General features: G+C 43.0%; 1 protein-coding gene across 1 annotated transcript; it reads left to right on the plus strand.

The window, feature by feature from the left end:
* Positions 1-1,831: 1,831 nt before the first annotated feature.
* Positions 1,832-27,096, plus strand: WDSUB1 (WD repeat, sterile alpha motif and U-box domain containing 1). The gene is made up of 11 exons (XM_082484128.1): positions 1,832-1,855; positions 2,978-3,399; positions 6,593-6,777; positions 11,727-11,819; positions 12,634-12,727; positions 15,188-15,221; positions 16,763-16,803; positions 16,901-17,007; positions 17,820-17,999; positions 25,447-25,587; positions 26,655-27,096. The coding sequence occupies exons 2-11, from the start codon at positions 3,002-3,004 to the stop codon at positions 26,816-26,818; spliced, it is 1,437 nt and encodes a 478-aa protein (XP_082340254.1). The 5' UTR covers positions 1,832-1,855; positions 2,978-3,001; the 3' UTR covers positions 26,819-27,096.
* Positions 27,097-27,167: the final 71 nt, after the last annotated feature.

A 27,167-nucleotide genomic window follows, 5' to 3' on the forward strand; every position in this document is an offset into this window, starting at 1 on the left:
ATGGGCACAGACATCCGAGGAACAGTCGTTTTATATGTTATGCTGAACGGGGACTTTGTTTATTAAATAAACTGGTATCGTTCCTAGAGGTCTTGGATTTACCAAAACCTGCCTGCAGACCAAGGGCTAAAGACTGAAATCAGGAACACCACAACTACGCTATTTGATTATGTGACTTTTTGTGAACTATCTTGAGCTTAAAACTTAACAAGTTATCCAGAAATTTTTATAGCTGGTATGTACATTCAGAAAAATGAATGTTACCTTTTATTACACAGATTTCTTTTGCTTGTGTTGTCCAAACTAACCATCATTATTAGAACTGACAGTAGCTACATTTCTGGGCATGTTACTGATTCACAATGTCTTATTTAGAAAGCGATTTCAAGTTTCCCATCCGTAAAATATTGTGGAACATTCTTTAAGTGTATTCGGTGTGGTTTTCACAATCCACAGACGTGTGTGTTCTCCACCAGCTCTCTGCCCTCTGCAGTAAGAAGGTCTCTAACACTCGATGCAAAGTTCTTTTAGGGCCATGAGGCGTTTTATTCAGTAATGTATAACCTTACGGATTGCTAAATCTGTGCAGCACAGATGAAACGGCCATCAGCTAGGATCCAGAATAATTAACGGGCCGTCATCAGCCAGCGGGTCAAACCGGGTGCGACCAGATCACACGGCTACAAACCAGTGCGAGATCGGACAGGGCCAGAGGTGGCAGGCGGACCCTGAGCGGGGATGTTTCCGGGCAGTCACTCCCGTAACGTGACTGTTTTCCTCAAAAAAGGTGCGTGTGCCACGAACGCTTTGTGTTGCACGAGTGGCTCGGCACGTACCGGACTGTGACGACGGCAATGGCGTACATGTCCTGATCGATGGTGGGGTCGGGGCAGCTGTATTTGTTTGAAACCCCTTTAATAAAGCTCTTAAGGGCGGGTAATTCGCAGTCACTTGCGCGCTCGTGGCTGGGGGGCGGGGGCGGGAGGGCCGCACCGCCGCCGGGAGGGGCAGCGGTCGGTCAGTCACGTCCCTCGCCCCCCGGCCCCGATGGCGGTAACCCCCGCGCCCTCGGCCGCACCTCCCCCCGGGGTGCGCGGCCCGGCAGTCACCGGCGCCGCCCTGAGCCCATCAGCGGGAGCGTCCGGCGGCGCCCCATCTCCACAGGTGCTCTTCCCGCGCCCCGTCCTCCCCTCAGCCCGCTGCCCCGCCGCGGGTGCCCGCGCCCCCTTCCAACCCTGCGGGGGCCGCGCAAACGGGGCTGAGCGGATCAGGGGATGGCGGGGGTCAGTGGATCCCGGGCACCGCACCGGGACGGCGGGAAGGGCTCGAGCGGGAGCTGCGGGCGCAGCGGCGTCGCTTCAGGTCCGGGCGCGGCCGCGCCTTCACCCCCTCCGCCCTCCTCGCCGCGCTGACGGGGAGGGGGGAGGAGTTTGCGCGTGCGCGGCGGAACGAGCGCTCGGTGCCGGGACGGTCGGCGGAAGGTGGGGCGGGGGTTCTGTCCCTGCGCCGGGCGGGCGCCTCAGCGCCGGGCGGGCGCCGTTGCGGAAGGGCCGCGGTGGACGCTGAGGCAGTGCTCCTCCCCGTGTTTACCTGAGACCGCCATTGGAGCCCGGGTGAGGTACCGGCCGTGCCCCGGGCCCTCTCCTTGCCTGCGCCGCCCGGGCGGCGGCGGCGATGGCGGCGGTGGCGGGAAGGGCCGCGTGGAGCCGCCGCGAGGGGCGTTCGTCGCCGGAGGGGGTAATGCTGAAGTGCGAAATGTCTTCTGGTGACGGACGCTCCAGACTCGCGCTGCGCCCTCAGATCGTTTAAACTCTTCATACCCAAAACCTCTCCTTCCTAGCTCTGCTGTTCCGCGGTGAGCTCCTGAAAATCTCATAACGGCGACATTAACGTTCCTTTCACAGCCTCGTCTTTCCAGATGTCAGACCTGTCTGACTCGCCAGTGTCTCACAGTTGAGGGAAGTACGTTCATTTTCTTTCTACAGACAAGAGATGTTGACGCTGCTTAATCTGTTTGATGGCTATGACGAAAATAGTAATAAAACTGGGAAAATCCATGCCATATGCTGCCTGGAGAGAAGTTTTTTTGCCCTTACATACCTTTGTGTCTGTATGTGTACATATATATACACGTGCATGTATGCATGCAGTTATACAGACACATTTTTGCATACACAAATTTATGTGTCCACATTATATGAACATATGTGTGTATATATTCATATGTAAAACCAAACGTGTGTGTATATATAAAAACATGGGTTTGTGGTTGCCTCAGCTCTTAAGGTAGTGTTCAGGATGAAGCACTTAAACAATAGGCTGCCGGTTTAGGTAAATTAACTCAATACAAATAGAATTGCTGATTTTGCTCAGGATAAACAGCTTTTGAGAGTTGTGGGCGCTTCCTTTTGCATCCGTGCTTCGTTATTCTCAGGAAGCTTGTCCCCATCTGCAGCATGGGGAGGAACTGCTTGGGAGGTACCTTTTAGGGGCTTTTCCAGATGTCACAGTGTAAACCCCTTGTCCAATGCTGAGGTCTAAACTGGTCCCATCAGTGGGGGTCCCTGAAGTACTGGGAAAATGTGTGTGGAGTTCATCTTTTGTTGTTTTATGTATCAGTAAGTGCAATTAAATTTGAGCAGCGAACTTCTTAGCATAAATCAAATAACTAGAATAACTTGTTCTGCTGCTGCTCTAAGACCACATAGCTACTATGTGATCCTGGATGTTGTACTGCGAAATTGCAAGCTGTCATTAGAAGTTTAGATATGTAATTTCTGACCAAGTCGTAAAGCCCTCATCTCATTGCTGTGATTAATCCCTGATTTAAGTTGAAGGTAAAACAATGTTGAGATGAAAAAATCTGCCTCTGCAAATGAATTTACTATTTTTTTCCTGGAGAATGTGTCTTGTTAAGGTAGCATGTTTCATTTGTGAAAGAGGAGAGATAAGTCTAACTGTTGCGGTTTTTTTTCAGATATTTTTGCTGAAAGTAGATAAAATGGTGACGTTAATTCACACTTTAGCAGATCACAGTGACGACGTCAACTACTGTGCCTTCTCATCCTCGTGCTTGGCTACTTGTTCCTTGGACAAAACAATTCGTGTTTATTCTTTAAATGACTTTACTGAACTTCCATACTCGCCTTTAAAAGGCCATACGTATGCTGTCCACTGCTGCTGCTTCTCTCCATCAGGACACGTTTTAGCTTCGTGTTCAACAGATGGCACAACCGTGATTTGGGACACTGGTGATGGTCGGATGCTGGCGGTGCTAGAACAGCCCAGCAGCAGTCCTGTTCGAGTCTGCCGATTTTCTCCCGAGTCCACATACCTGGTGTCTGGGGCAGCGGATGGGAGCTTAGTGCTTTGGAACACGCAGTCGTTGAAACTCTACAGGTGAGTGCCAGCTATTTTTTGACAGCCTCGTTTACAATGCAATTTAAGTAGTATGCTGTACTGTGCGCAAGACTTGCAGACCTAACGCCACTGATTGGTATCACAAAGAAACAGGAATAGGATTTAGAAGACCAAAAGATTATCAGTAGGAGAGGGAGAAGTTTGTTTGGTTTTTTTTTAAGTTAAACAATGCAAACTCAAGAAGCTTTAATTTTTACTGAGTTGTCTTTCATCTAAATCCTGATTATTTTTTTAAGTTCACGGAAGTGTTTTCGTTGATTTAACATGAGCTCATACTGCATGCACCTGCTTTCTAAAGAGTGGGTCAGCAAACTATGCTACATAATACACAGCTAGTTAGTGGAGCCTGGCTGCGCTCCGTGCCTTGTATTGCATTATACGTGGTTTTTAATTAAGTATTTAATTACAAGGCTATTTGGAGTCCAGGAAGGTCTTAGAAGCTTGATAGTAACCCAGCAATCAAAGAGTTCGGAAACTGTTGCCATATCCTGAAACCATACAGTTGGAGACATACCGGTGACAGAAAGGCGTACTGGAGCCGAGTGAGTTCCGTACGACAGCCCACGTTTCACAGGGGTTTCCAGAAAACATCTGAAACAAAGCAGATGGGCATTTTTAGTGATGTTGCGCAGTCTGTGTTTCAGTAAAGTCTTCAGGCCAGTTGTAATCTGTACTCGGGCAAGATATCAGGTGGGTTTTAGAGCAGCAATTACACATCTCTCTAAAGTTAGGAAAGCAGTAAAGAATTTGAGAGAATTGATGAGATCTTACGCTCAGGATTGGGGAGTAGCCATTTCTGAAAGCCAAACTCGCTTGGTTTTGGTAATCCCCTGTCAAGCCTGTTACTGCTTTTGTGGCCTCTCTACCTTTGCCTTCCACAGCAGTGATTTAGATCTGTATTTAGAACTGTAAAATTTTTCAAAACGATTGATTATAGTTATTTGAAATTATGTAAATCTGGAAACCTGTCCATAAACAGCATTCTAATAGATTTTTGCCACCCTGTTGTTTGTAATGTATACAGAAACACTGAAATAGTTGTTTTGTTTTCAGAAAATAAAGAGGTATTGATTACATAATGTTTCTTAGTTTTATCTTTAAGAAAAATAGGGGATTTCAATCATTAGTATTCTGAAGTCTAAGGGCTTACCTATTTTAAGGTATTACTAGTGAAGCAGTTGGTTTTTTTTTTATTCAGAATACTTGTTTACTGACAGGGAAAACCCCAGAAATATTAAAAAGTCATTTATTACAAGTATATGCTATTAATATACGCAGTGATGTGTGTTTTAGACCTACATCCTTAATTCCCTCCTGGTGGATGTATAATGACTATGTAGAAACAATATTGTTGTTTTAAGCAGAAATTATTCTACTTTGGTGTTTCCATTATAAAGAAACAAGAACTTGAACATTCCAATCCTGTCCCCTTCACTTCACTTTAGAAAGTTCATTTTGAAGTGTTAACACGCAACAATAGTCAACTTAACTTTGTATATAAGGTGGGGGTGGGGGGGTTGTGTGTATATTTTCAGCTGATGATTATTCTTATTGTTAGTGTCTTTTGTAATTGTGGATAGAAAAGTGTACCTGTCCCTTTTTCTTAAAGCTGAGGTCAATATTACTTAGAAGTTATCAAGGTACGTAAAAATTTTGTCAGAGGATTTGGGTAACCATCTAATGTCAGTCTGTGGTCCTCTGTGTCTTTTGCAACAGTTGATTGTGTTCATGCTAAAAAGGAGAACACCTTTTACCACACGATTGTGTCACTTGGCTAAATACACGGATGATAATTGCAACAAAGGTATCCAGTTACTCCTTATCAGCTCAACTGTTGTAATTGACTGTCTGTTCAAATCGTGAAGGAGATGGCTATTTAAATCATCTCTATGATGGATGTGAACAACATGAAGCAAGTTAATTTATGTGTATTTCTTAGTGTTCTCTATTCCCTGTGCAGTACTTAATGGTACTGATATCTGTCCTGATGATCTTAAATGCACGCTCTGAACACGTGTAGTACTATTTATTTTACTGCTAAGTTTTCAGAGCAGAATCTGCAGGTTTGTGTGTGAAAGAAGGAAAGTTTTAAAAGCTGCACTAAGGAGAAAGAATTGTACATATAAAACCAGGAAGCACTGTAGTGTATCTGATAGTATTCTTAATGGTAGAATTAAGGGAGAATGAAGGTCCTGGGTCTGATTAGAGAGACTCTCAGGAAAGTTTATTGACTTGTCTTCTCTGGCATTAAGTCTGACACCTCTGGCAGTAAATAAACTTTCTGTCAGCAAAAGAGAATGAGCGGCTGTTCTACAAAATACAGTGACAGAGTAAAGAAGACTGATATTTCTTGCTGTATGACTGTTGCTTATGGCTGTGATTTTTTTCCTGCACTTAAAGATCCAACTGTCTGTGCTGGGCCGGATCTACTGTCCGTTAAAAGGAGGGAGCCACTTTTGGTTGATTTATGGTTACTATCAGATAACCCAAAGGATGTTGGGTTGACCGCACTTCCTTCCTGGGGATTGGCCACACTTCCATATCTGCTGGGCATTTTCTGTTAAGATCAGCTTTACAAAGTGCTTCGGCTGACTTAGTTAAAATATAGAAATAATTTTTTTGCCATTGCTTTCTCTTGTGTACGAGTAGTCCAAAATTTACCCTATGTCATAAATCACAAAGTGTTCTACTCAGCTACAGCTTATCAATGGGTTAGTGGGTGCTCTGTTTTGTCTTTGAAAACAGAACAGAGAAATTGTGGGAGTCTGTATTTCCCCCTGTTTGTGTACGTGTAAATCTGTGTTATGGTAGTTGTATATTTGTTTTTGACTTTTAAAATTTATCCTGCCACAGAATTTTAGCAGCACATTGTGCCTTTGAAAGGGTAAGTCCATGCAGATTGTCTTTAGTTTGATTTTATCGCTCAATTAAAATTATTGCCTTGGGATGCCGTCTCATGTTTTTCCTCCTGCAGTCAAGGAAGGGTTCCTGCAGCTGTGCTTGTTTTGCATCTCTCTCCACAGTTGGTGTGAGCGTCTCTCCCTTCTGTTACCAAGTTCCAAAGTATAAAACTTTAAACAGTTTGCTTATTGTATCAGACTGCGTTTTAGAGATCGCTTCTTCAGAGCATTACTTATTCTAAATTAAAATCCCATGTACTCTTGCTTTTCAGGTCTGGGAATGTTAAAGATGGTTCTTTGGTGGCCTGTGCATTTTCTCCTAATGGAAGTTTCTTTGTCACTGGATCATCGTGTGGCGATTTAACCGTTTGGGATGATAAAATGAGATGCCTGTATAATGAAAAAGCACATGATCTTGGCGTTACCTGCTGTGATATTTCTTCACAGCCAATTTCTGGTTAGTTACTTGAATTGTCAGGGGAGGAGCATGGGAAAGAAAGAGTTATTTTATTTAGCTCTTGTTTTCATATTCTTTTAGTTGTCAGTGCTCAAGATACAGATGACATTGGGGGGAGCTGGTGTTTTGAATATTCTGACTATTCTCAAGTAAAAGTTGTGGTCAGGTTGGTGACAAGGAACGTACTAGGTTAACAAACAAGGTGATTAGCATGCTTTTGATAGCTTTCAGTAGCTACTGCTCCTGTTGGGGTTTTGGAGAACGTGTGGGCAGTGTCTGTCAGCGAAGCCTTCATCCCGGGCTGACAAGGGTGTTAGAAGATGCAGTGGTCTATTACCATTCCCACTTTACTCTTTCATACGTTGGTTCCCCGAGGAGCAGGGCTGGATTAAAGCAGTGCAGAGAACGGGAAACCTAATAAGCTGAATGCGTGAGCTGTGGGATGTGAGTAGATGGACCGTTTCCTGCACCTGACTTTCTCAGTTGGAGGAATCTCATGTGTCCCACTAAGATGTGATAACTGGTCAAATGTCTTACGTCTGTTTTAGCTGACCTCGGTGTGTAAGTTGCATTTCAGTTTTGTCACTATGTGCTCTTTCACAGTTGTGATGGGCAAGAACTTAGTTCTTTCTTTTGAGAATGAAATCTGATATTCTTGTATATATTTGGGTATCGAGATCAAAACTATAAGGCACGCATAGGGTAAGCCTTTCTCAGGGCTGCATTGCGTATTATGTTCAATTTGCATTCATTTCACATTTGTAAGGCTTTCTGTGGAACTAAAATGCTGCCATCCAGCGTGACCTGGACAGACTGGAGAGCTGGGCAGAGAAGAATCTAATGAGGTTCAACAAAACCAAGTGCAAGGTCCTCCACCTGGGGAGGAAGAATGCTAGGCACCAGTACAGGTTAGGGGCGGACCTGCTGGGAAGTAGCTTGGAGGAGAAGGATCTGGGGGTTGTGGTAGACAGTAAATTATCCATGGCCCAGCAATGTGCCCTTGTCGCCAAAAAGGCCAATGGAATCCTGGGCTGCATAGGGAAGAGTGTGGGCAGTAGGTCGAGGGAGGTCATTCTCCCCCTCTACTCTGCACTGGTGAGGCCACAACTGGAATACTGTGTCCAGTTCTGGGCTCCCCAGTTCAAGAGGGACAGGGAACTGCTGGAGCGAGTCCAGCGAAGGGCAACTAAGATGATGAAGGGCTTGGAGCATCTGCCTTATGAGGAAAGGCTGAGAGCGCTGGGACTCTTTAGCCTGGAGAAGAGAAGGCTGAGGGGAGACCTTATTATGGCGTACAAGTATCTAAAGGGTGGGTTGAAGGAGGATGGAGCCAGGCTCTTTTCAGTGGTTCCCAGTGACAGGACGAGGGGCAATGGGCACAAGTTAGAACACAGGAAGTTCCGTTCAAATACACGGAAACACTTCTTTACGGTTCGGGTGACAGAGCACTGGAACAGGCTGCCCAGGGAGGTTGTGGAGTCCCCTTCTTTGGAGATTTTCAAGACCCGCCTGGATGCAGTCCTGAGTAATGTGCTCCGGGCAATCCTGCTTTAGCAGGGGAGTTGGACTAGATGATCTCTCGAGGTCCCTTCCAACTCTGATAATTCTGTGATTCTGTGATTCTGTGAAAATAATTAGAACCTACATTTCTCTATATGCAAAAACTCGTATACTGAAAATTGCATATTTAAACTTCTAGCTGTCTCAGGGAAAGCTTTGCATTTGTGTGTACAGGCTTTTAAAATTATTGTTGTGGTTTAACCTTGGTGGGCGCTCAGCCCCAGGCAGCCACTTGCTCGGTCCCCCGGGACGGGGAGAGAATCAAAGGGCAAAAGTGCGAGAACTTGTGGGTTGAGATAAAGACAGTTCAACAGAGAAAGCAAAAGCCACGCGCACAGGCAGAGCAACAGCAGAATTCATTCCCCCTTCCCGCGGCAGGCGGGTGCTCAGCCATTGCCAGGACAGCAGCGCTCCCTCGCCCGAACGGTGCCCTGGAAACGCAAATGCCGTGTCCCCAAGTGTCCTCCCTTCTTCCCTGGCTTCTGCTGCTGAGCACGATGCCGTATGGTCCGGGACATCCCTGGGCCATCTGGGGTGGCTATGTCCCCCCGGTCCCTGTGCCCCCAGCCCTGGCTGGTGGGGGGGTGAGGAGCATAGAATCATAGAATAGTTCAGGTTGGAAAGGACCTTGAAGATCATCGAGTTCCAACCCCCCTGCCATGGGCAGGGACACCTCCCACCAGCCCAGGTTGCCCAAGGCCATGTCCAGCCTGGCCTTGAACACCTCCAGGGATGGGGCCTCAACAGCCTCTCTGGGCACCCTGTGCCAGTGCCGCACCACCCTCACAGGGAAACGCTTCTTCCCAGTGTTCAATCTGAACCTGCCCTCTTCCAGTTTAAAGCCATTCCCCCTCGTCCTATCGCTACATGCCCCAGTAAAAAGTCCTTCCCCAGCTCTCCTGTAGGCCCCCTTTAGGGAGTGGAGGGCCGCAATAAGATCTCCTCGGAGCCTTCTCTTCCCCAGACCGAACAGAACTTCTATTTGAAATATCCTTGTAGAAATTAATTGCAGTACAGGAGAGTGTCATAGCTGAACAACCAAATATTGGAAATTCTGAAATTTTTTCAGAGTCTGAAAAGCTGAAAGGTTAATTTGTGTAATTTTTTGCCAGGTAAAATTGTTTAATAAAGAGTTAGAAAATCACGTAGTCATCTGCTGTTGATGGAGGTTGGGACATTGGGCAGAAGCCTCATTGTCAGATTAAGGAAGTAATGGTGTAACTTGTCTTAACCACCTTCTAGGTATACTTTTGTGCTTTCCAGATCTACTATGGGGACAAACTAGTCTCCATAAAGATAGGCAGGCAAGCTTCTCTTTTCAGAGTACACGAGCTGCCCTTTCAAAGGTACCAAAAATTACAACTGAGCAGCCACTTCCACCTTTCGGTGCTAAAGACAGCAACAAGTACTGCTGTCTGTGTGCCACCTTGTCTCAGGAGGTGATACAGAGCAGGAAGAAAGTAGGAGAAGCAGCAGGGAAAAAAGCAGGACAGAAGCAGGAGAAAGCTGAGGAAGTAGGATGTGAGTGTGTACTTCAGTACGGAGAATTAGTGACTGCTGATACCAAACTAGTCAAATTTGTGTCCACTGAAAGGTGCAGGGACAGCATGGAATTAGTCTGCCACAATTAAAAGGGGATTGATCTTTAAATAATGCCTCCAAACCTTTCTTGGTGAATATACTACCCCAAAAACTCCCATCGTGAACCAAGAGTTGCATCTGAGAGCTAAGGAACACGTGGAAGCTGAAGCAAGCAGTGCTTATCTGGTACAATTAAAGATGGTTTTAGATGGAGACTGTCTTTGCCTGCTTAATTCAGCACAAAATTAGAACCAGAGTTTCTGATTGGTTCTTTGTGTTTTGGGCTCTTTGTAACAGATGATTCTCCGACTTTTAAAGCGGACTCAGTCACAGTTGCGGAGAAGCCCGTTGGGTCTGGAGCGGCTGTAGTGCTGTGCGGGCTTTCCCGTCCCACTGCAGAGTTTCAGTGCTGCCCTCCTCCCGAATAAGTAACCTGTGGTAAAATTACCTAAAAAAAATGGCAGATCTTGCTAAAATTTTCTAGTGAACCTCAGTGGAAGATTGTGTAGTCTTCCAAGTTATCCCAAAGAGCTCTGTGTGTGCAACACTGTAATATCCCCTTAACAATTGGTAACTTGTAAAGTAGTGTCAAAGCCTGTGCGTCATGACAGAATTCCCATCCAGACCATTTCCAAGCACCGTGTTCTTAGTTACCAAGAAGCATGTGTTTTTGCAACGTGCTAGCTGATGCATGCTACTATCTCTGTGTAAGACCCAGATCTTACACTGTAAAATCCTAGCAAAAATGATGCACTTTGGTGCTGTAATGTTTAACAGATTTGAGGTGAGTCCTAAGATCTGCCACAGTTAGAGTAGCTCTGACTGTTCCTGTGAACAAACAGGTCTGTGTGTACTAGGGTTGTATTGTGATAACCTTATGAAATTAAAATATACTTTACGTGGTGGAAAAATCGAGATTTTAAGAACCCCTGGGGTTATTTTGTAAGTGACTTGACAGTAAATATTCTGACATTTCTGGTAACTACAGAGCTGGAAAGATGAGCCCTTAAAACTTCTGTTACGATTTTCTGATTTCTTAATCCTGGTGATTCTTGTAGGAATTTTAAGACTTGGTACTGGCAGAGGTAATGGCACCGAAGGTTTGTTCTGGTGACTTGTGTCAGGCTGGTATGCCAGCTCAGTGGAGTAGAAGAGCAGAAATAATTTGGCACAGGTCTTAAGAATAAATAAAAAAATTGATCATGGGCTGAAACGACAGATTTAGAATGGAACATGATAATTCTGAAATGTTCATATCCACTGAATAGAGAGGGGAAAGCTATAGAACTATTACTGCTGTGTTTCATCTTTAATGCAGTATTTCTGGAGTGGTTGGCTGGACTGCAGTCGCGAAACATCACTTAGTTTATAAAAATGAGAAGTCAAACATTTAAAATTATGAAATAGCCTGTCAAGTACTCTCAAATTTTGTACATGCGTATGCGGGTAAGTTTGAGAACTACTGAACTGTAGAAGAAATGGATATAACCATATAATTTAGGTTAAAAGGCTGTATTGTTGCACTCAGGAGATAGAGGAACCAAACATCTACCATCAAAAAACCTTAACATATGAGCCTGGTTCTGGTCTTTTATCTGCTTGTTCAGGAAACAGTATAATGGTGATGCCTGTTTCTCACTTCTAAGTGGTTTGAGAACTTCTACAATTATTTTTATTAACACTTTTAAAAAGTAGTACTGAGGTTAAGGAAATTTACCGAATTCCAGTGTAAGAGTGCTGATATAGTTTACTGATAACGCTGGTATTTTTTGTGCTTGATTCCCATTACTATGTTTGAATTTTATCAGATGGTGAACAAGGATTCAGATACTTCCGGATGGCTTCTTGTGGTCAAGATAATCACATCAAACTCTGGCATATTTTGTTTGCAGATTCCTTAGGTCTGTATAGTGATGTTTTTTTTTCATATTCCAGTGTCTTAAGTCTTTAGTGACAATTTACATCCAAGATCAAATTTATACTGCTGTCATGGATTCACAGCCAAACAAACCACAAGTTGGGTTTTCTTTTAGTTGTGTAGCAGGAGAGCACCCGACATGCAGCAGTTTGTGACATTGGGCCCTGTAGATTTTATTTACTGACTTACTTATCAGTAATTGTAAAAGTAAAGATTTTTAAAAGATTTCCCCCAATTCCCTCAAACTTAATGTTATAATAAACATTTGACATGAATTAGCATTTTTATCTCTTGTTAACCAGTAACAATTCTACTGTGGCCTTCGAGCAGGTTGATAGGTTGAAACCTCTTAATCCGCCAGGCCAGGGAGAGGGTTCCCTGCACCCTGCAGTACGTCTTGGCCCTTGAGCAGGAGCTGGAGAAAGGAAAACAGCGTTGGCTCCTGCTAAAACTGCAATGTAGATGTGTGACTGCTATGTAGAGACGAGGCAGGTGGCCAAAAACATCTTCAGTGGGTATTTTTTTGTAATCTCTTTTATATAGAAGTCTGTAAGGATGAATGTTATGTGTACAGATACACATTTCATCATTCAAAACACTGTTAGACATGCTAAGGCTACAAATGGAGGAGGTCAGAGATGTTAAAATTAAGTTGTCGCTCATCTTTTATGCCCCACTTCTGTAGACAGCATGTCACAGAGTCAGGTCTTTGGTGCAGCTTTATGCTTCTAAAAGCAGCTTTTCTTGCATCTTGTCAAATGTGTATATATGTAATAATTTACTTTTTGTATTTTTAGGTGTTGAATTAAAATACAAATGCACATTGAATGGACATTCTGCCCCAGTTCTGGCTTGTGCATTTTCTTCTGATGGGCAGATGTTAGTTTCAGGGTAAGCAGTATGTTTTACGTGTTTAAATTCCATGCAGGTGCCTGTCCAGGTTCATGCTTCAGTATTGTAACAGGGAAGGTTGAAGAGTTGGAGATTTCAAAGTATATTTCCAATAATTAAGGAACAGTTCTGTGACCTCCAGAGCTATTGAAGTGTCTTTCCAGTTGGTCTGCGTCTTGTGGGTGATTGATGTTGAAATCTAGGGTGTTGCAAGCCCTGTTCTCTTGAGTATTGTAATGAGATTCATGATTTCCTGGGTTTGGGACATTTATGTGGCCTTTCGTGTGGATACTCTGGTGTCTATTAAAAATACAAATCTATATTGCAATCTTACAGTCTCTTTGGGACACCATTTAGAATTCCCTTCTCACTCATGCACTTTCAGGAACTTTTTAGAAAGTTAAACATCTTGAGATTTTTGTCTTTGATAGATTTGGTCGAAATTAAAAATTGCTTCGCTGATCCTCACTCAGAGCGTGGCAACATAAGCCTTTTTTCCATAAAAAGTGCATGATTGAGATAACTGTATACCTGTGGTTTTGACGTCTGCCCTGTGCAGAATAATGGTTAAGACTAGCGGCAGATTAATCATGATCCATCAGTTAGGACTGATATTATTGTTAGTCTTTGTTAGGGGGTGGTAAGGGAATTGCCAGTGTCATTGCAAGGTCACTCTGCTTGTTTGAAAGGCCCAGGAGGGTGGAGGTGATGGGAAGATTCCTGATGGCTGGAAAGATGCAGATTAGCTGCTGGAGCCCTTCTGCTGGGAGGACAGGCTGGGAGAGGTGGGGGGGTTCAGCCTGGAGAAGAGAAGCCTCTGGGGAGACCTCAGAGCCCCTTCCAGTGCCTAAAGGGGCTCCAGGAGAGCTGGGGAGGGGCTCTTGGTCAGGGAGGGGAGCCGTGGGACAAGGGGGAATGGTTTTACACTGGAAGAGGGGAGATTTAGATGAGATATGAGGAAGAAATTCATGACTGTGAGGGTGGAGAGACCCTGGCACAGGTGTCCAACCTGGGTTTCCAACCCAAACCATTCTATGATTCTCTGATTACCTCCAAGAAGAGCAAGGTAGAGGATCCAGGGAACTACAGGTTAGTCAGCTGAACTCTGCTCTCTGGGAAGGTTATGGAGCAAATCCTTCCAGTGGCCTTGGAAGCTGTTTCCAAGCGCAGCATGTCTGGGGAAAGCAGCAGGGTTTGAACAAGGGCAAACGGAGCCTGACCGATGTGGCTGCCTCCTGCGAGGAGAAGGCTGGCTGTGCGCTGACGGGGAGAGCGGTGTGCCCTTTACACCTCGCCTTCAGCCAGGCTTTTGACATGGTCCCCCAATGTAGTCTTACAGCCAAACTGGGGAGATACAGGTCAGAATAGGGGATGGTAAGTTGTGTGGAAAAGGATGGGACTGTCCGGCTCAAATGGTTGTTGCGAGCAGCAGCTCGAAGGTAAACTGGCAGCTGGTTACTAGCGGCTTTCCTCAGGGATCAAGCTATTGAAAGAGGAAATTGTAAATAAGGTAGATACAATAATTTATGGGTTTATGAATATTAACGACTATGCTTTTATTCTGCACTTCTCATGAAGAGTGCTTGATCACTTCTAAACTGACTAAGTAGTAACTTGAAGTAACAAATACAATGATTCAACTCTAATTTTTAATTGTCTTTTTTACAAAGGCTTTCTAAACTGAAATGGTAAAACCCGGCATCTTGCAAAGGAAAAAGAAAAGACTACAATCGCCAACAAATAAACTTAAAACTATACAGACCCCGGGAGACAGTAGCTTGTGTGGACATTTTGCTCTGTATTCTCTTTAAGGGAGTCTTTTTCAGTATTGGAAGATCATTATGAATGTTTGTGATCTGGAGTTATTTTATTTTCCATTAGACATACAGATTATTGGTTTCGCTTATGTATTCATAAGTGAAATGTCTATCCCATAAAGTCTTTCAGGAAACATTGCTGTCATGGTAAATAACGATGCAATTTGTATTTTGTGAAATATTTGTATTGTATTGATTGCATTGCAGCACTATATTTTATGGATGGCATTGCACTGCTTCCTGTAGCTTGCTCTGCAAGGTTTCAAAACCGATAGAAGCGCTGCGAGCAGCTCATGGCTGGCCAGACTGTGCATCTGCTTTCCTGATGCCGCTTGCAGAGACGTAAAATAGATATGGTAGAGGCAACAGGGAGCAGTTTGCATAAGCACTGTGCTGGTCCTCGACATTCTGGTATTTAACTACTGCTTTTTACACCGCGCTGGAGGTACAGCTGGTCAGCGGTGGAGTTTTAAGGTGGGCGTGGGTGGAGGGGATTTAGATATCTAAGCTCTTCATAAAGTGGTGTTAAGACATATGCTCCTATTTTGGTTATGGAAAAGGTTTTTTTCTTCCCCTTTTTCATTCAAAATTGTTTCCTTTTTCCTCTTGCGTCATTTTAATGTCAATGTGTTTTTTTCAAAAGGTCCGTGGACAAGTGTGTCATAATATATGAAACTGTAAGTACAGCATAGTGCAAGATCAGTCATTGGAGTGTTGTCTTTAAATATCAGCACTGCTTCTGCAGTGTCTGTCAACGTAAAGAAATATTGAAGAATAGAAACTATATAAACCCCAAATGTTTACTCTGCATTGGCGGGAGGGAGGAGTTTGAGGAAAAGCGTGTCTGGAGAATTGATCAGTCTTTCTCACTTTTTATTTACATTTATTTGAGGGGTTTGTTATTTGATTTTTCTACAGTAGTTGTTATCTTCATATTGAAATAGAAGGAATTTTTGTTATCCTAAATTTCTCTTAGCTTCCAAAGCAAGAAAGACTGTAGCTTTTGTCATGAAATCAGGAATGGTGATCACAGAAATTCTTTAGTTAATTATATATAAAATGCACATAAAATATAAGCATAATAATTCAAGGAAACTTTTCTGTTAAATACAATGTCTTTTCTTTAAAACATATTGTTCAGGCATTTTCTATAATACTGGTATTAATTCCTTTGTGGTTCACCTGTTTTATTTACCTTTAGTACTTTATAGTATTAAAAATAATTTTGCTGAAAATGAAGGATGAACAAATGTTAAGCTTCTCTAGTTCGCTCTGTGCATACTATTGCACTGATACAATTTTTCAGTTTGGGTCAGTTTTTCAGCAAAATCACTCATTTGATACCTTCCCAATTTTTGGCCCAATTAGTTTACTAGTTTGAAGCTTAGACAGGTATGCAAGAAGTCCTACACTTTTGTAACCCCAGAAAATTGGAACATGCAGAAAACCACAGCATGAGTATTTCTTAATACTATTTGTCAGCTTTTGTGGACTTAGTTTTTTACCAAGTGGGACGATAACTTCTAGCTGGTGAGAAGTGAGGACAGTAAACCTTCATGGGAGGGAGAAAGATTTCAACCTAAAACAGGGCACTTTCCTCGTGAGGGACAGGTCAAATACTGGTGTGCTGACCAGTCAGTTAGTGATTCAGAATAACTTTGCTCTTCACCTTTCCAATCTGTCTGTACCTGTCAAAGAAATAATATCTTTCATTAGAAGGAAAATCTTTCAAATCATAAGTTAGAACTGTGCAGAAACTCAGGAATTTGGTTTTTAGTAGCATCTAGTGGCCAAATGGAAGCACTGAAGGACTGTGGCATGAAGTCAGTCTGAATTTCATTTACTTCTTCACTTTTGGTTGTTTCTAATACTGGATTTGTAGGAGGAATGTCTTTATCTACGTGAGCACCCAGCCAATATGTATGTAATTAATTCAGTTGGCATTTCTGAATTGCTATGCTGAAAGTTGGTGCTGGCTGATGGTTAAAGCATAGCAGTGTTCCAGTGAATTGGATTTGGGGCCTTCACGCAGGGAATTCGAGTTGCATTTCTGACTCTGCTGCTGATCAGCTTTGGCACAGTTGTGTAACTTCTCTGAAGGTAACTTCTGTCATCTTCCAAGAAGCAATATTATTCCTTATTTTGAAAGAAAGTATACAAACGAGTGAACATTCTTTTTATTCTTTATAGATTTAAAATCACAAATATTCTTTTACAGACCACTGGCGATACCCTTCATACTTTGTCTCAGCATACCAGGTAAGAATTCACTATGGTTATTCTGTTTTACTGTTAATAAATAAAAGAAATTAAACCCTTTTCTTGCAAATTTTCACACGTTTATCTTTATTTGTAGATACGTTACGACTTGTGCTTTTGCACCATATAGTCCCTTCCTTGCCACAGGTTCAATGGATAAAACGGTGAACATATGGCAGTTGGACCTTAAGCAACCCTGTGCAGGTTAGTGTGTGAACACCTTCGGAAGATGAAAAAGCCCCACTTTTTCTTACATGCAGTTAGTGTGTAACCTAAGGATTATGTGCGTGTTATTTATCTTTTCTCTGAATTGATCTTGTTATTGTCCTACAGAGGTATTATCTTTTTGTTTTTTAACAATAATATATACTAGGAGTAATTCAATTTCTTACTCTCTCGACAGCGTTTAAGAGATGAATATTATTCCCAGAGTGCTGAAAGACTTTGGACAAGTATCATTGGCGATGAGTTAAACAGAAAATATGCTAATTGTAAGCATAATTGTCAACAAGAAATAGAGCTTACCAGTTGTTATAGGTGAAAAAACTAGGATAATTAACGTTACAAAATATATCATCACCTAAAGTATGTGGAACAAAGGTACATAGACCTTTGTTCAAAGCTCAAAAGTAAGTCTTGACTTTGGTCTGCTTTTCTAAGGAGGCGTGAGACTTGGTTTCGGTGTCTGCTGATGCTTTTCTGTTTTCTAGTTCGATTCAAATTTGACAGAAATGTAGGCATCTGAGAGATTAAATTCCTCTAAAATTTGAAATTTGATAGGTAAAAGACAAACCCAAATTATTGCTCCCCCCCTCCCCCTGAAGTAATGTCTAATAAACATTCATTTTATTAGGTGTTAGGGAATGTATAGTACTGAGAACACTTGAAAAACAGCGTTCTTTACTGACGTTGTTTTTAGAACTGTTTTTTTTTCATTGCTGGTTTGGGGGCAGGGGGTGTTGTATGGTTGGTTGGTTTCTTTGTTTGTTTTAAACTGTTATCTTTTCTTTCCAAAGCAAATACTGTAGGAGAGGAACCTAAGGTGGCTGTTGAGGACTGGTCAGAGGACGATGTTTCGGCCTGGCTTTGTGCACAAGACTTAGCAGATTTTGTTGGGCTTTTCAAAACGAATAACATCGATGGCAAAGAACTACTGCATCTTACTAAAGAAAGTCTGGCTAATGAATTAAAAATTGGTAAGAGTATTGAAATCCAAATAGTTTTTAATCTTTAGAGTATGTGTGAAGTGCTGGAATGAAAACGAGTTAGGGGTTCCATGGTGGATGTTTTTACCCCTGAAATGCATTATTATTTCATTACCAGGGCTGATAAAAACCCTTAACGTCACTTTATCCACAATGCTTTTTTTTGGTGTTTGCTTATACCTAGAGACATAAAGATGCACTTCCACCAACAGTGCCATGTTAAGTGGTCTTACCTGCTTTTGTTTCTATTTTCCTTTTTAGATCTTGTATTATTAAGCTGTGGAAAAGGAATTTCAGCTCTTGTGTATACTTAGTGATTCTGACTTTGGTAAATAGGTTACTCTCTAGTTTTTCGTATCAGTCTGCAAAAATGCCATGTGTACAATAATATGTGGTCAACTACCTTGAATTTAGCAGTGAAATTCTTCCGTGTAGTGTTACCATAATAGAAAAACAGAAGGTATGGTTTAGTTTTTACTTATTTTGGAAATGAAGCATTTGATGTTGACGTTTTGTAAGGATCAAGCAAAGCTAGCCTGGCTCAGACACTTGATAATTCATCGGGTGTCCTAGTTAATACATTGTTCTGTCACTTCATTGCAAGACGGTGATTACATTTTAGGAGGAATCACAAGGAAGTGCCATATTAGTAATGATTCTAAAGCGGTAATTCTGAAATAAGATGGTGAACTACACTGGAACTTTCTGAATATAAGTTCTTTATTCATTTTGATGGCCAGATTTAGGTGTAAATTAGGTGCTGGTATGTTTGCCAAAGTGAGATCAAGTATAGCAAAAGGCTGAACGAGTTAAGAAACCTTTTTAAAAGTGCAGTTTTATTTCTGGAAGTTAGTATTCTTCATGGCAGGAAGACTACTTCCTCACTTTTTTGTTGTGTGTGTGCGTGCGTGTGTTGTATTGGTTTGTATCACACCGTGGTACCTCTGCGTATCAGCTAGCTTTGCTGAATTCTAGAAATCAACGGAGGTGCTGGGAATCTGTCAGGAATTGTTATCCACGAAAGACATTTGGCTTCATCAGTTTCTGCACACATTTTCTTTAACATCGGCGTAGCCTAAAGCTCTGTTGCAGCAGTCACCAGCTGAGGCTGATCAAATAACGCTGGCTATAAAGTGACATGGGACTTGAGTGCAGTGTGACCAATGATGAGAGCTGACCTGCTGAACATAGTGTACTCTGCGGGGGAAAACATCAACAAAAGCACGTGTTGCCTGATAGATTTGTAGTGACTCTGTCAAGAATGATTTCAAACACAAAGAAGAAAATACAAGCTGAGTTGTAAAAGCCCACGGTAAGGAAGGCTATGAGATGGAAAGGATAGATGTGGCTTTAGACAGAGCACATGTAGAATACGGCCTGGTTACGGGGAGCTGTTGCTTTCTGGCTCTTTCATTTGCTACAAAAGGATGCAGTGAGGATTGATTGTACATACGAGCTGAAATGGATTCAGTATGTTCTTTCCCATTATCAGGTAAAATCCTCGTTGCTCAGTCTCTGTTCTCAAGACTTTAGTCTTTTGCCATGCTTTTTCTTCGGTGGGTACTTTATCACAGAATCACAGAATTATCAGAGTTGGAAGGGACCTCTAGAGATCACCCAGCCCCACTCCCCTGCCAAAGCAGGATTGCCCAGAGCACATCCCTCAGGACTGCATTCAGGCGGGTCTTGAAAATCTCCAGGGAAGGGGACTCCACAACCCCCCTGGGCAGCCTGTGCCCGTGCTCTGTCACCCGAACCGTAAAGAAGTGTTTCCGTGTATTTGAACGGAACTTCCTGTGTTCTAACTTGTGCCCATTGCCCCTCGTCCTGTTACTTGGAACCATTGAAAAGAGCCCGGCTCCATCCTCCTTCAACCCACCCTTTAGATACTTGTACGCCATAATAAGGTCTCCCCTCAGCCTTCTCTTCTCCAGGCTAAAGAGTCCCAGCGCTCTCAGCCTTTCCTCATAAGGGAGATGCTCCAATCCCTTCATCATCTTAGTTGCCCTTCACTGGACTCACTCCAGCAGCTCCCTGTCCCTCTTGAACTGGGGAGCCCAGAACTGGACACAGTATTCCAGTTGTGGCCTCACCAGTGCAGAGTAGAGGGGGAGAATGACCTCCCTCAACCTACTGCCCACACTCTTCCCTATGCAGCCCAGGATTCCATTGGCCTTTTTGGCAACAAGGGCACATTGCTGGGCCATGGATAATTTACTGTCTACCAGGACCCCCAGATCCTTCTCCTCCAAGCTACTTCCCAGCAGGTCCGCCCCTAACCTATACTGGTGTTTGCATTCTTCCTCCCCAGGTGCAGGACCTTGCACTTGGTTTTGTTGAACCTCATTAGGTTCTTCTCTGCCCAGCTCTCCAGCCCGTCCAGGGCACGCTGGATGGCAGCACGGCCCTCTGGGGTGTCAGCCACCCCACCCAGTTTGGTATCATCAGCGGACTTGCTGAGGATACACTCTGTCCCCTCATCCAGGTCGTTAATGAATATATTAAACAAAATTGGACCGAGTATTGACCCCTGGGGGACACCACTGGTTACAGGCCTCCAACTAGACTCTGTGCCGCTGATCACAACCCTCTGAGTTCTGTCCCGCAGCCAACTCTCAATCCACCTCACTGTCACCTCATCTAGCCCGTGCTTCCTCAGCTTCCTAATGAGGATGTCATGGGAGACAGTGTCAAAAGCCTTGCTAAAGGCAAGGTAGATGACATCCACGACTCTCCCCTCATCCAGCCAACCACTTATAACATCATAGAAAGCTATCAGATTGGTCAAGCATGATTTAGCCTTGGTAAATCCATGTTGACCACTTCCAATAACTTCCTGTTCCTCAACGTGTTTGGAGATGACATCCAGAATGAGTCGCTCCATTACCTTCCCAGGGACAAAGGTGAGACTAACTGGTCTGTAGTTCCCGGGGTCCTCCTTCTTGCCTTTTTTGAAGATCGGAGTGATGTCAGCTTTCCTCCAGTCCTCAGGCACCTCTCCTGTTCTCCATGACCGTTCAAAGACGATGGAGAGTGGTCTAGCAATAACATCCACCAGCTCTCGCAGCACTCGCGGATCTTATAACACCCGTTATAAGATTATAGGATAACAGATTTTCACAGGCATCTCTGAGAAATTTTTAAAAGGGCTCTAACTGAAATCACTCACTATTTTAATAAACATAAGCTACTCCACAAATGTGAACCAGCATAAATGCAATGTGAAGTAATGAGTTCCACTTTATTGGTTATATGAAAGGTATTTTATATACGCCTCAAAGTCACCAAATAAAATAATTCAAATCAGTTGGTTCTGAAGTGGTAAATGCAAGTGATTCTGCTTCTGCGTGTCATTCTGCAACTATAATTGGCACAGAATAGAAATGATGGCCTGATATATTTGACTTGAAGAATTGCTCTCTGTCTGCCGAGGCTCAAGCAGTTACAAAATAGGAAAATACTATCTGCCTAAAACTTACATGCTTTTCAGTGTTACTCAAATTCCAGTTTAACTGAATTTTAGGACTTACCATTATACAAATACTTGAATGAGCATGTCCTTTCTCTCCTTGATAACCTGTGGTCTTTGCTCTAATAATGCAACATTTATCATTTCCATAAGATCTTGCCAAAGAACTCTTCATTTTTTTTTACAGTCTTTGCAAAGGGAGTTTTTTTACATCGTTTTACCTGATGATTGATAGGATAGGAGCTTTTTCTTTTATTTTTTATTAGCTGCTTATTTATTGTCCTGTTAGTCTTTGCTTCAGCTCTGATTTGCATTTAATAAAAAGGGTATCCTCACGCTTTTGAAAGCGTTTAATCTAAGAGAAAATGATCAGCAAGTGGTTCACATAACATTTCATTAGCTGCTTTGATTGTTTTTGACAGCTTTTTGAAAGAATGGCTCATTACCATGCAAATGGAACTAGCCTCTTTCCAGCCTAATTGTCATAAAATATAAATAACACTGTATTAAACTCTGTGAGATGTTGAGCAAAAGTAAAGTGACCATTATATACACTCTGGCTGAAAAGCTTGTGTACATGCAACAAAGTTCAGCATTTCTCATTCTTAACAGACGCAATGACACAGTCATTGCAATTCCGTGATGCAGTTCAGTCAGAAGAAAAGGAATACGCGTTGTCGTCCTGTTCAGACAGGAAGGTGGGGTATGTCGTTCCGTGCCTGCGGGCTCTTTTTGCTCTCGGGCTTCCTGAATGTGTTACCAAAGGGGAATCGTGACCTCAGTTTGTTTGCAGAGGGTGGGCAGGAGGTGAGACTAGGTCTCATTTTTGGAAGACCGCACCTTCAGTTTTGCCTTTAGTGCCATACAGAGTGTTTTGTGCTGTAATTTCACGAATTGTAAAGAAGTTGGAGGGATTCAAAATGCTTTCCCTTCTTCTGCAGCACATTGAGAAGGCTTCTTCATGTGGCTCAGTCATGATTTAGGTCAGGTGTGTAAAGAGAACAGATTGTCTTACAGACACTTCAGCCCTTTCCTCGCTTACTGCAGGGTGTCCCTGGAACACAAACCAAGGACGAACACGCATAAGCTGCATTTGGAAACCATCAAAGACATGGGGGGTTTTGTCTTCCTCTTCTGGTATGGGGTTTCACTCTAGGTACGTACAAAAAGTATGAGCAAGTTCTTTCCTGTTTCGTATCTTTATCAAGAAACTCTGGGTCTGAGAATGAGCTTGAAAACAACATTTTGGAGCAGAATTTGAATCCCTTGTGATTCGCCATGCCGTACCTGTATACTGAAGTAAACTTTGGGGGAATTGCTCAGTATAGATTAAATCAAAAATCGCATGTGCTTTGTTTATATCAACAAAATCTTATTTCAAGTGTTCTTGTATAACTTTTTTTCAAAAGATGATGTGTCATGAATAATTCCTTAATCCCTTACTAGAGGTGTAATCAGGAGGTAGTTAATTGAGGTGGCAACTGGATGCAATAGTCTTTAATCTGTTTGCCTGAGAGGAATTTGGGAAAAATTGCCCGTGTGATGAAGATTGTAGATGTCCTCAAAATCCAGTTATAACCACAGAATTAGTTGGTTTCTTTTTTGCCTTTCTTTCCTTCGGTTATATTCTTATTTTTTCTCGATCCCAAGCTGATCTTAAAGATTTTTACAAAATTGCCATGCAGACGTTTCCTAAGGATAAGCTGAATGAACTTTTATTGTATTTCAATACTGTAATTCAGTTCTTACATTGTCTTTATCTTTACATGTGTTGTTACATAATCCTTGTTAAGGAAATGTAGGTTAATGTTTTTCTTACACCGTGACATCATCTTTTGTCTTTGCTGATTAAAATGACATGCGTGTCAGTGTGGCTGAGTTTTACCCCTTTGCACACGCGGTTTGCGGCAGCGGGTGAATTGTGCGGTACGGCTGGGAGCGCTGGTGCGTTAAGGCTGGTCTGCAGCTGGAGGGGAGCAGTGGGTTGCAAGACTGCGGTATCAGCTCTTTATTTTAGTACTGGAGGTGGAAAGTTATCCAGTGTAGGAACTTGTATTTACCACTACTAGATGGGAAGAAAAAATTGTGACGTATTACACCTGTAGGTTTTTTGACATAAAACTATTTTTAAAAGGAGGAATGTTTTGCTGATGCAAGATGAAGATTACTCATCTCTGGGGTGCATTTCCCATCTTGACAGGGTAAAATTGTAGTGTGGCAGTTTATAGAACTATAAAATTACTTCTTTCATTGTCATATTTCTTTTTTCCTCTTCTATGCACAATTAAGTTGGAAAGAATGGCTGCTGTCTCAAGCATGGATACCGCTCTTTTTTCAGATTCACAGCTATTGTATATTCTCAGTAAATAGGTAATAGGACTTAAATGAGTTTTAGGATACTTAAATAAACTTGTGGTCCTTCATCGGGGAATATGTGTTAATCGGTATTTGTGACGCTTTACATGATCATGAAGAGTTTATACCACAATATGTACGTGGTAGTGAGAAGAATTTTCAAGTCTCACAAATCTCAGATCAAACTATTCTTCCTTTAAAAAAAACAACACCAAAACTAATGCAATTTTCCATATGCCTGACATAGCTTACCAGAGGATCTGCTGCATGGCTTACCAGTGGTGGAGGTGAGGCTGACTGGTCGATAGTTCCCAGGGTCCTCCTCCTTACTGTTTTTAAAAAGGGGTCAAACAAACTGTAACTCAGACTGGGGAATGGAACCCCTACATCTGCCATGTGGTTTCATTCTTGGTGCTGCATGCTTCCATTCTGTAAGTTGGCACTCGGTACCACTTAAGAGTGAAGGTGAATGCATATATTAATGGTGGCCTGAAGTCAAGAAGAAGCAGTGTGGTTCTGGCTCTCCAGTGAGAAAGTCACAGTAAGACCTGGATGCAAAGTTTCAGAACTGCTGTGTGAGTCTAATTGTGTGTGTTGCTCAGGCATGGCTCAAAGGTAGAAGGTTAAATACATGCTCGTAAGCTTATACCTGAGCAAATGGTTCTACTTTATGTGTTTTTTCCTCCAATTACGCAGTGCAAAGAGTGTAAGGAACAGGGGCCAGAACCCCTTAATGGTGTCTCACGATCCTGCTACGGCGTCAGTGAAGTTTGCTGTCCTGCTTGTTGCAGTTCTCTAATAGACGAGTGGTGGGTTGGGAAGTGAGAAGGGTGGACCTGGTGCCGCAGAGCCTGAGGTGCACTGGAGTCCAGCCTGGCTGGTGCCGAGGGCAGCGCTGAACCACCCAGTAAAGAGCTCATCCGTCCGACCGTCCTTTGTGTAGTGCTACACCAACAGCAGAGTCCTTGTGTTGTGTGCTCAGCCTTACTGCAATTAGACTTTTGGGGAGATTGAGCGACATCTGACTGCCTCCCTACTGATCTGTGACGCATTTAGCACTTTATGTCTGTAATGGTGACATAAATACAACCCTGCGCCAAAGTGCTGGGCCGCCCTGGCCCAAGGGGGCCGAGGCCTCACTCGGGTGCTTGGGTGGAAGGCAGTCTCCTGTCTGGAGGTGATGGTGGCACTGGGCACTCTCACACCTTCATGCTGTCATCCACATAGTTGAGTCTCCGAGGGAGGAGTGCTGCTACTGGCGCACTGGCTCAGCTTTGGCTACAGCTGGGTTTGCCCGGGCAGCGCAGTGTGTGATTCTGTCACGCACCCACCAAAACGCTGCTCTGCCAGGCGGCCGTGGCTTTGCAGCACTGTTGCATTTGTTTTAGTGTTTGTTTTCGTTACTCCACAAGGTGGTTGTGAGCCAGCAGGAGTGACATGCTGTAGTTGGGCTGTTTGTGGTGGTGGCTGGGGTGTCTGCAGGTTTTTCTGTGTCAAGTGGGGATGGCGAGATGGAGCTGTGTCTCCTGCAACACAACCGCTAATGCATGCGAGCCCTAACCTCTTTGCCTTCTGTGTCTGTCGTGTCCACTTTGTGTACGAATGACTTTTCAGAGTCACTAGGCCTACGCAGTAAAGTCCTCCAGAAGATCGAAGAACTGAGGATGAAAATGGCCCCCGTTTCTGTCACTGTCCCCGATGAGTTCTTATGTCCTATAACGAGAGAGCTTATGAAGGATCCTGTCATTGCAGCAGGTACGTCTTTAAATGATGTTGACTGAAATGAGTTACTGAAGGGTGAAGGTAGGTGTGGGAACACAAACATAGGTGTATCTTGCCAGCTGTAGAAAGATAAACTATTCTAAATAGCTGTTGCAACAAAACAGAACTGTGATAAATGTTTAATTTGCCAAATTACATCTCTGATATGGAGAAAAATACTGTACCAGCTGCTGAGGCTGTCTAGATTCTTTTTTTAAGTCACCTTTGTTTATGTGCCCTTGCAAATATAATTACAAACCTAATTACAGAGTTGTCTTAGGAAGTGCAAAATGGAACTGTGCACGTGGCGGGGGAATCCCCCAAACCAGGCTCAGTTCTACGTTTAGCAGACCGTGTGCATGGCACGTCCAAGTTTGTACAGAGCGAGAGTCATTTACTTCAAGACGACCCTGGAGCTGAGATGTGCAAGGAGCAGCAGGCGTTAGGTAGTTGAAACATTTTATGAAGAACTAGTGTTTATCATTCCGATCCTGGGGGCAGGGCGGGGTGGCACATGATCACCAAAAGACCAGGATATTTTTTTGATGCTGTGTAAACAGCGTCTGACTTTCTGCAGTTTTGCGGTATCAGGCCAGACCTGAGAATTAAAATGTTCAAAATATGAAAGCATTTGCTAACTGCAGGAGTGGTAAGCACTGCACTTAACAGGGCTCGAGCTGCTGAACAGCAGCAGGAGGGGGACAGCCTTGCATATCCCTTTTCACCTATAATTTTGAAATAAGGATACATAGTTTTAGAGCAGGATAGGTTTATTGAAAAGATGAAAATTACTGCCAGTCACTATTCACGTGTATATTATAATCTTAACAGTTCTGTATAAAGTTTTATTGTGATACATTAAACTATATACTTTGAAAAAAGTATGTATGAGTTTATGGTAAAGCTTTCACGGACCATGTAATTTTTCTGTATCTCAAATTTCCCGTTTGGAAATACAGATTCCCTCACATCCCCTTTAAACGTAAGTAGCTAGAAGTCTGTACAGTGTAACCATGCCCGAGCACGTGTGATACACGCTTTTGATGATGGTTTCTTTGTAGATGGCTACTCCTACGAAAAGAAAGCAATGGAAACCTGGATCAGCAATAAAAGACGCTCTAGTCCCATGACAAATCTTCCTCTTCCCTCTCTTACGCTTACACCAAACAGGACACTAAAAATGGCAATCAGCCGCTGGCTGGAGACTCGGCCCAAACACAGTTAAACCACTTACTTTTGAAGTTGTTTGTTGAAGTGAAATTAAATTGTATGTAGCTAAAGGAAATACTTTTATCAGAAACAAGTGGAAAGAAAACATTGTGTTTCTGTTCTGTGGCTGTCATTGATATGTTAGAAAGAAAATCTTCCCTGTTGGCCACTCCCAGAAAGTTAGTGAAAAACTTTTAAGTTATTGGTAATTTTGCTCTGTGGTATTTCTGTTTAAGAAATGGGAGTATTCAGGTTCATTTTTTCAAATAAAGTTTTCTTAAAATTTTCCCTACATTTATGAGTTTTGCATCTTGATTGTCCCAAGTTAGTCTTTCAGAAGATAAGAAATAGCAAAGTATATAATC

The sequence above is a fragment of the Vanellus vanellus genome (genome assembly GCF_965231255.1).
Source record: "Vanellus vanellus genome assembly, chromosome: 5".
NCBI classification, from domain to species: domain Eukaryota; kingdom Metazoa; phylum Chordata; class Aves; order Charadriiformes; family Charadriidae; genus Vanellus; species Vanellus vanellus.

Excerpts from the sequence above, each read along its gene's own strand:
- WDSUB1 (XM_082484128.1), top strand. The coding sequence starts at position 3,002 with ATGGTGACGTTAATTCACACTTTAGCAGATCACAGTGACGACGTCAAC. Across the intron at positions 3,400-6,592 it reads CAGTCGTTGAAACTCTACAG|GTCTGGGAATGTTAAAGATG; the intron begins GTGAGTGCCAGC and ends CTTGCTTTTCAG. Across the intron at positions 15,222-16,762 it reads GTGTCATAATATATGAAACT|ACCACTGGCGATACCCTTCA; the intron begins GTAAGTACAGCA and ends ATTCTTTTACAG.